This window comes from Medicago sativa, chromosome 2 (assembly GCF_051527215.1).
Source record: "Medicago sativa cultivar Bolivia chromosome 2, Bolivia_mono, whole genome shotgun sequence".
NCBI lineage: Eukaryota > Viridiplantae > Streptophyta > Magnoliopsida > Fabales > Fabaceae > Medicago > Medicago sativa.
In genome coordinates this window covers 58,888,023-58,897,712 of record NC_140750.1, presented here as the reverse complement: position 1 = coordinate 58,897,712, position 9,690 = coordinate 58,888,023, and the positions used below count along the sequence as shown (strand labels likewise).

General features: G+C 34.9%; 1 protein-coding gene across 1 annotated transcript; it reads right to left on the bottom strand.

The window, feature by feature from the left end:
- Nucleotides 1–626: 626 nt before the first annotated feature.
- LOC146949326 (nuclear pore complex protein NUP1-like) lies at nt 627–9,378 on the bottom strand. Its single transcript, XM_085745384.1, has 8 exons — nt 9,127–9,378; nt 7,022–7,080; nt 6,369–6,535; nt 4,736–4,946; nt 3,381–3,686; nt 3,217–3,294; nt 1,808–2,473; nt 627–1,301 (listed from the first exon to the last, which is right to left on the bottom strand). The coding sequence occupies exons 1-8, from the start codon at nt 9,341–9,343 to the stop codon at nt 855–857; spliced, it is 2,151 nt and encodes a 716-aa protein (XP_085601510.1). The 5' UTR covers nt 9,344–9,378; the 3' UTR covers nt 627–854.
- Nucleotides 9,379–9,690: the final 312 nt, after the last annotated feature.

Genomic DNA, 9,690 nt, shown 5'->3' with positions numbered 1-9,690 from the left:
TAAGCACATCATTCCAATCACACAGTGTTAATATCAGCACGTCAGCTCTTTTGTAACAAAATATATTTAAAAGGTTAACAACATACACTTTTACCAACTAAAATGACCAAATTTGTTACAAAGATGGAAGAAAAAATGGAAGAAAAGTTGAAAAGATGCTGATGAAATGGCTTGATATAAGCGAACAATGGACCAACAAAGGAAACAAAATTGAAGAGAAAATTATGCAAAGTTTCAGAGGCTGGAAAATTTGTTAAAGTCACGACTTATGCGACAACCAGCACCAATGTACTATAACTTTCCACCTCAATATGAGAAGCAATCGCAATACCTTTCACAACCTCCTCGGCTGCACCTCAATATGGGACGTTCGTCCGCCGCAAATGTCTGTGTGGACTTTTTTGGTCTTTGCATGGGAAATTGACCCATGCAAATCCTTGGAATTCTTGTAGTGATATCAAAGAAGTATATTACTCCATGACCTAGATGGATAGCTTGTCATAAAGTATATATTCGGGTATAAGCAATACGAAAGAAAGAAAAATGTACTTGTGTAGAAGAAGAAAAAAATGCCAAGGTCTTGATATGAATCAAGATTGTATGTCCTATGACAAAAATCTTCTCAAAAGAAAAGATCTTATCATATAACCAAAATATTTTCCAACGAGATGCATTGTAGAAAGAAAATACACGAGTGGGATAAGAAACATAAACACCACGTTTTCTGCTCCAAAACGACTCCATTTTCTTAAAACAAAGGAAAAGCTGAAGTACAAAATCTAGTTGTAGCCTGTTAATGAGTGGAAAAAAAATTAGCTCGGACAATTTTTTGGAACCTCATGTGTTCGTTTTATTCAACAGTTGACAGCAGTTTTTCCAAATGAAAACGACAGCCTTGCCTTATCGGTTGAACCAAAGTTATACTTTATGACTCCTGCATCATTATCGACTGTATTGCTTGAGGAAGGGAATGAAAATACTACTGCTGGATTCGAATTTTTAACACCAAAACTGTATGACAATTGAGTAGATGTTTCTTCTAATTGTTGCTGATTACCAGTTGAGAATAATAACGGCATGATGGATGGTGTTGGCGGTTCAGAGAATACAGAAGAGGTCGCTGTAACAGGGAAAGTAAATCCCGAGCTGTTATCAGATGCTAAGGTCCATTTTGATTCAGGCTTCTTGATGGAAATAGGAGCTAAAACTGGTTTATTGGCGGCATTATTAGCGACAGTCTTCTTTTCTTGATTTACTAAAGAAGGATACTGACCAACACTCGGGAGAGTCATCAAAACATCCTGCACAGTCAGTACATCAAAAACATTACGTTCATGAAATACATAGCAGGCCAAAAATATATGTATTGTTATAGTATTAAAATATATATTAAAAAAAAAAAAACACAATTTAGATAGGTTTTTATCCCTTATTTATCTGGTTTCTCGTCTTCGTCTTAGTCCCTGTAAAATTCATTGTTACAAACTGATCTATGTAATATATATTCTTTTAATGGAGGGTCTGTCAAGCCCAGCCCCAAAACAAATATTTCTGGAAGCCTTCCAACTACCTCTCCCACCATCTTGTGATTCTCTCCATGTAGGCCAGGTTGTTACAACTTAATTTCTTCTTCTACCATTGGTTATCTAAACTATCCAATTTTGCTTTATTATGGTACCACAGGGTGCTTAAAATATGAAATCATTTTTTTCTTTCCAGACTAACAATTTTTTTCGGCTACTGCCTTGCGACACAAATTTTGGACAGACCTACATGTAAAAACTTTATTGGCCATAAAATAGAGTACCTTGTCAGTAGACTTCAATGGAAACATTTGAGAACTACCAAAATTTTGTGTAGTCTTTGCATCATTAGTGAGTCTGGGGATGCTTCTGTGAACATTCAGGTCAGATGCCAAAGTCCCTTCTTTTGTGATGTTAATGGATTTATCAGTACTCTCCCTAGGTTGAATATCAGCATTGTGGCTCCCTTCATCTTCATTTCTTAGAGTAGAAATCATTCCACCAAACTCGTCATATTTAGAAGGGCCAACATCTTTTAGTTTAACAATGCCATTATCTACGTTTGAGGTACTTGTATTATCCGAAGACTCGGCATTCTTCCAGTTAGTTGCTAGCTTCAGCTCAGCAGATTTCTCCTTAGGAGTGGGAATGTTTCTATCAATATGCTCCAATATCTTCTTAGCCATCAAACTAGTATGCATGTGTACTGTTGGAACACTACGCTCAAAGCCCACTGGCTTACGAGTGCTGCTCATCCCACCCAAATCCATGCTTGTTGCAACAGTAGGAGTTGAACATTCAATAAAACCAGAATGTTCTCTCTGTGAAGAGTTCATAGATGAATATGCTGGTCTTCGTGAAGTCGATTGTACACCAAACTTATGCCTAGTTCGACGAATAGGTCCAATAGACCCATATCCACTTTCCGATGCACCAACTTCAGATTTGTCCTGATTATTACAATTATGTTAGTAATCAACTACCAGCAGGGGAAAAAGTAATCAACCATTTTAAAGAATTAAATAAAATATTGAAACTAAGGGAATAAACCAAATTCAAATACTAGTTAAATAATAAAATCTCAAATGAACATAATGACCAAAACTTGAGATGAAGTTGATTAAAAAGGTTAAATATTATTGACAAAACTTGCCAGAATAAGGAAAAAAACACGGGAAATCCCACTTTCTTGATCATATTTTTGAGGTTTTAGATGCCCTTTACTTGAGATATGAAAGTTTCAATTTTCATTATTGGAATATATCGTAAAAACCTTTAATTTAAAACTGCATCGCCCCCGACACACCTCGAAATGCTAAAGTCAAAGCAGGAAATTTTAGATATTTGGCTCATACAATCAAAAGTTTGGTAGCAAGTTATGTTTTGCAATGTGATATCCTTCCTAACCAAAAATTAATCTTCTAAACTCAGTCATTTTTTAAATAAAAATCTGTTGATATCATTTATCTACAATCTCTTAACATAAGCAGATGTCAAAAAACTAAGCAAAAGGTAGATAGGAATACCATAGATTGTGAAAGGATCAAAATTCCACCAAATTTACCTTATATTCTAAGCAATGACCAATAAGACTGTTACATACGAATTTCAGTATCAGCAATTTACGGGGCGTTAAAGGAATCAGCATACAATAAGTCAAATAGAATCACAATAACAGAACAGTGAGAGCTACCTTCAGATACAGACTTGTATGTGATTGACGGAGAGGAGTTGATGAAATGTGGCTGTAATTGCTCTGGGTATTAATTAACTAGAGAGAGAAAACAAAAAACAAAACAATTTTAGATACAGCTTGAGCATTGAAGTACAAGATATGCTATATCTAAAAAAACAAACCTGGGACTTAGACTTGGTTAATAGAGTTCTGGAATAAGGAGTCCGTGGATGACTAAGAAATCCGTATTTTCTTCCCTGACTTTGTGGTGTTGCGTAAGCATCCTGCACGACAACACCTGGCCAGCATGTTGGTGACTTTTTTGATGGTGATGGATCATATGGTTTTATTCCAGCTTTATCATTAAGGAGCATTGTGCTTTCAACAGTTTGAATCATGTTTTTAGAACTGGGGCTTGCTTCAGATGCTCGGGAACCCATATATGCTCTAGCAATCTCAACTGGTGAAGCGCCAGTTTCATCCCGACCCTGTAGAGTTGTTAATTTGATTATTATACAACAAAACTAACCTTAAATGACTACATGTTTTACAATTCAAATGCATCCTAATATAATACGACTTTCAGGTACTGTCAAAGTCAATCTTTCTTAAGATAAGTCAGACTTGAATCTGAACATTTCACTGTCTACTAAGATAAGTCAGATTTGAATCTGAACATTTCACTGTCTATTTACACTGAATTGTGTAAAGAAACATTTTACAATTCAAATGCATCCTAATATAATACGACTTTCAGGTACTGTCAAAATCAATCTTTCTTTCTTAAGATAAGTCAGACTTGAATCTGAACATTTCACTGTCTACTAAGATAAGTCAGATTTGAATCTGAACATTTCACTGTCTATTTACACTGAATTGTGTAAAGAAACATTTTACAATTCAAATGCATCCTAATATATAATACGGCTTTCGGGTAATGTCAAACTCCATCTTTCTTTCTTAAGACAAGATAGATTTGAGTCTGAACATTTCACTGTCTATTTACACGGAATTGTGTGTTAGTACAAGGGGAAATAATACTGTGATTCCTGACTTTTTGAAACAAATTAATTATCATATGCTATTGCTGGTAACAATGAAATTCTAATAAGAGGACAGAACAATGATAAAAAAAATGTATAAATGGTAATTAATTAAAGTAAAAATTGTTCCTCAACCTAGAGCTTTTATGTAAGATGCATCTAGCTTGTAATCCATGTATGCAATCTCAGTACCTCAATAGGACTTAGTCAACATGTCTATAAGCTGATCCTTAGAAATTAACAAAAGAAATGACACTTAAGAGAATCCTTGCTCAAGTGCAGCAATCAACTTCTATATGTTTAATCTCTTCATGAATGATTGAATTTGCAACATTATGATTTGGCAATGGTGAGTAACTGAGGGAAAATGTGAGATGTGAAAGAATATGAAAGTGTTTATCAGCCCTAAGAAGATAGCACATACTTGCAAAGTGTTTATCATAACTATTTGTAAATGTGCATGGTTCAAACAAGTACATGCAATGCTCACACACTTTTGACATGCAAGGTGTTGAGCTACCCTGTATGGCTGCATTTGATTCTTCATGCTTTCGTTCATTGAAAACCTTAGGAAGCTTTTGTGCTGCTACAACCCCCTCATCATCTTGTCTAGAAGTCAAATTTGTATGTCCCTTTCCTTGTTCAGCATTCGAAACATCGATTGCTCTTGAATTCAAAATCTCCACTATGCGATTGAATTCATCTCTACATAAGAAGATTAAAGATATTTAGAAATGGTCCGCATAAAGCAAAAAAATGGTTTTCTTCATGAGGTGAAGTTTCAAAAGGAAGGGAGGGAAATAGTTTCATTTTTAAGTAAATATTCTCCTGTTTGGATTTTTTTTAAAATGGAAAAAAATGAAAGATTGACATGTAAGTGTAATCCTCCAATTGACCTTCATTCATTTTTATACACTTTAACAGAATCCGAGATTAAAATACTAACCCTTGCTGCCCTCTATCCCTAGCCCTCCACTCAAACATACAGTAAAGAAAATAGTAAATGCTAAGAGGTTTTCTAACATCATGAGCACACAGCTTCAGCGAGGGACGGAACTTTGCCAAGTGATCCTGCTCACAGCTTGATTCATTAAAATCTTTAAGAAATTTGAATTTCGGCTTCATAGTAAAATGTGCCAAGAGGGACGAGTGTGAGTGCTGGTGCATGAGTGTTTGTGAGTTATGTTCAAAATTAATATCTAATGTTCAAATATATACACCCTTTATATTTTTATCAAACTACACATTAAGTTTTGACACATATATCAATAAAAAAATAAAAAATAGTCACAAATTTGAACTTAAATCACTGGGACTAAAAGGCTCAGTATTAGCTTTTATTTTGTTAAGCCAATGCCAAGCTAGGCATGGCCCAAATATCTCAAGCACCGAATAAGAGAGGCATGTTTAAAAGTGATAGGAACCAAAAGATCCTACCAACAAATTAATAGTAACACAACCAAGGAAGAAGATGAAACAGATGGTAATTAAGGAAAATAGGGTGCTTTATTGATACGAATGAAAATAGTAAAATAGTAGAAGAGAGAGTTTCTCTAACTACTCCCAGAGCAAAGCTCCGACATAACTCAGAGAGGAATCCTACTCTGTCCCTAAACAGAAAACTTATTCCGTCCTACTCTAAAACCCTAAGAATTCCTCTTATATACAAATAAAGGGAACATTCTAGTATTTAACTCTAATGGGCCTCTTATCATTTAATCCTACAGGGCCACTTACTAATAATCTACTTAAACCTAATTAACTACCTACTAATTACTTAACACTCTCTCTCATACTAACAAAAAGTATCATAAACTATGCAGGTAATATCCAAATGAGACTTTTCTGTGCTCTAGGATATCCACAAGAGGAGAAAAGAAAACAGACAATGATAAAAACTTTTGAATGCATCCCAAAGCAGCCAACGTTGGCAAGAAACATAAGAATAACAAACTGGGTTAATCTCAATAAAATTTGGATATCAATTTACAAGAACCTTGCGTAAGCTCTAAGCCATAGGGAAGAATAATCTGATCTACAACATACCAACTTAAATAATAAAATTGGCAAATGTGTCACTCAGCAAGGTGGAGAAAAAACTAGTTATTATAAAGTTAATTAATTTACCTAGTGAATTTTGTCCCTTTCACCAGTTGCTCTATATCTGAAAGCCTGTTTTTCTCATGTTGCTCTCCTTTTTCAACACGCCTGGGCAGAACAAAGTCAAAACTGCTGTTTAGCTTACTGCTTTCACCACCAGTGCTTGCCATTTTAGAAAATTCAGACGGCGGGAGCTGTAAATAAATCAGCATATTTGGTGATAGGAAGATAATCGAATTCAATACCAAGAATTGAGACGTGAATACAGAAAGTGTGAGATATACAAAAAAAGAAGTTATTCATTGTAATAGGCAGAGATTCAAACAAACAAATGAAAAATTTAGGATAAAGAAAATGAGGAACATGGCTGAAAGGGATCGTCACAAGAGCATATGATGTGAAAATCAGATAAATTATAATTAGTCACATGACATTGATGGATAAGGCCGAGAGTTAAATTTGTATCGGCTTAGAAGAATAACTTTACTCAAATTTGCAGAGAGGCAATTTATATTGTATAGCATAGTTATTAATCCTGAGTAACACCACCAGTGTTAAACGTTCTAAATAACATAAATAGGGTAATTATAGTCTGATTCTATGCTGCTAGAAATTACAACAGCAGCATACTAAGCACTAAAACTATACACGAATACAGAAGAAGCAAAAACATTACTTACATGTAAATTGGTTTTGAGAAGAATATCTTCATTGTGCTGTTCACCAGTTCCCTGTTTATCTGTCACAATTCAATAAAATGATCGGGAATATGAGTGTCTGACCGATTTCAAGATTAATCAGTAAAGTATATTATATAGATAATGAGTACTGATAATGGGCTAAGTAACACGTTTAACTCCACAATTAAAGGACTTGTTGTCTGTATAAACTGAAAGCACAAGAAGCAGAAAAACAGTTTTACGCGGACTGCGTGATAAAATACAAATATGGACATAATTTAGGATGAAACGCTCAGGAAATAGAGCAGTAAGTAGCTTCAGAGAAATATGAGAATACTATCTCTTTTAATATATCATCACTTCTTGAATGTTTTCTTCAATACAAAAGATGTTGGTGCATTGAAAGCCACGTACTTCATGTCACCTTATCATTGCACCCTTTTCAAAATCAAAGGACAAAGAACTGTTAAACCCAAGACTATTTTGTTCACATTGGCTAATATGATTATCATTATGTCTGCCCATCAATTTAGCTTTAATTAGCAAAATGCAACCCTTTTGTTGAAATCAATAGAAAGATCAACATCAAAAACATTTTAATTATCCCATTAAATCTATAGTTAAAACCTCTGTTGTCAATAGCGGTCTAACGCGGCGCGATCGCGGCGTGGAGCGGCTGAAAACAGCCTAGCGCGTCAAAACGCGACCGAGTCGCGCGTTAGGCAAATGCGGAACAATAGCGGGTCAACGCGGGCAAAAAGCGGGTCAACGCGGGCAAAAAGCGGATCAACGCGGGCAAAAAGCGGGTCAACAAAAAAATCTCATCAGAAACCACAAAATCTCATCTCTGTTCTCTGTTAATCATCCTTTTTTTTACAGTCAAAATGAAGAAGAAAGGGAAGAAGTGAAAGATTGATTAGAGATCTAGAGATCTAGGAATTAATATGATCAAGATGAAGACTATCTAGAGATCTAGGAATTAATATGATCAAGATGAAGTCTAAATGTGAATGCAAAATAAAATTTTCTCATCTATATTAATACTAAATATATTTTTTTCATACTTTTTTAGTCCTTAATTAATAATATAATATTTAGTTTTAGTGTCCGCGTCATGTAATAGCGCCCGCGTCGCGCCAGCTTACCGCGCCGCGTCAATTTTTGGGGTGGCCGCGCCGCGCCGCGTTTCCGCTTTGACACCAAATACCATTTTTACCAAGCCTTCAAATCCCATTAAATCTATAGTTAAAATCAAATACCATTTTTACAAATCCTTCAAGTAGCCTTCATGTACTTTTCTTATTAAAATTATATAAAATAATAGATTAAATGCACTTTTGCCCCCCGTCATTCGAGCAAATTCCGGTTTACACTGTAAAACAAATATTAGATTTCAACCTTGTAAATTAAAGATTCTTTGCTTATAGACCTTCATGAAATCTGACTGTACAAAACTAATGATGTGGCAAGGGTAAACCAAAATTCGCCGAATTGGCAAGGGGCATAAGATATTATAGAGGGTAAACTCGAATTCGTTAAAGTGGCAGGGGTAAAAGTACATTTAACCATAAAATAATTGTACATTCCATACAATACAAGGCACAGAGTTCAAACTACACTGCCACTAATAAATTAGAACTTGAAAGCTCAAATAATACCATTCCACATTAATTAATTCTTCATGTTAGTTGAACGGCATGTAGATGCACCTGCTTCTAGTAACCATAGCTACTTAGCCTATGAAGCACAAATACTCCCCGGATTAGGCGTGTCCCAGTGTCAGATACATCGTCCGACACGGACACATATGATTACATTGAATTATATCATTTCTTAAATCATTATCATTGTCCGTGTTGTCTAAGTCTGTGCTTCATAGTACTCAACTCTCACTCACATAAACAGTTAGGCTAACTAATTTTGTCATTAATCTGAAGTTAAACCACTCACATTGTTTAATTACATTTTCTAATCACTAATTACATTTTTCTAATCACTATAATTAGGTTAAACTGTCAAAAACAAAATTAGTTATCATACTTTATCATAAATGCATAATTGCATAATTGAGAAAAAACGCGGCAAAATTGAAAAGAGAAACGAACCTTGATCTTCAACGGAATCGGGAGTGGAGAAGAAGGAAGGAAGAAAACGAGTGGCTCCATCAGCGATGATGCGGTAGGCAGGATCGACAAGCTTTGAAATCCATCGGCGGTTGGAAGAGGGACGGGAGTAAGGAGTGGACGGTGGCTTTCTCGGCGGTGGTTTACGAAGTTTGCCGCCGGCGCCTCTTTGCTCCGGTACGGTTGTGATTTGATCCATGGAATGGAATCGGAGTTGATGGAGCAGTCGATAGTGGAAAAGAAAGTAAGGTAAAGGCTTAATAACGATGGTCGAGTAGCCGCGTAATTTTTTGATTTAGGCATGTTTGGAAAAGCTTAAAACTAGCTTATAGCTTATTAAATTAACTTATATATGCTTATTTTGAAAAATATAACAAGCTTCTTTGATTAGCTTATAGCTTTTTTAAATGTTATTTTATCTAGCTTTTAAGCTTATAATTACATATTTTCTTCCACTTTTAATCCTTAATATTAATTAAAAATGTTTATAAATATAATTTATAAAAACTAACCTACATATACTTTTATATCATTTTATATTTATCA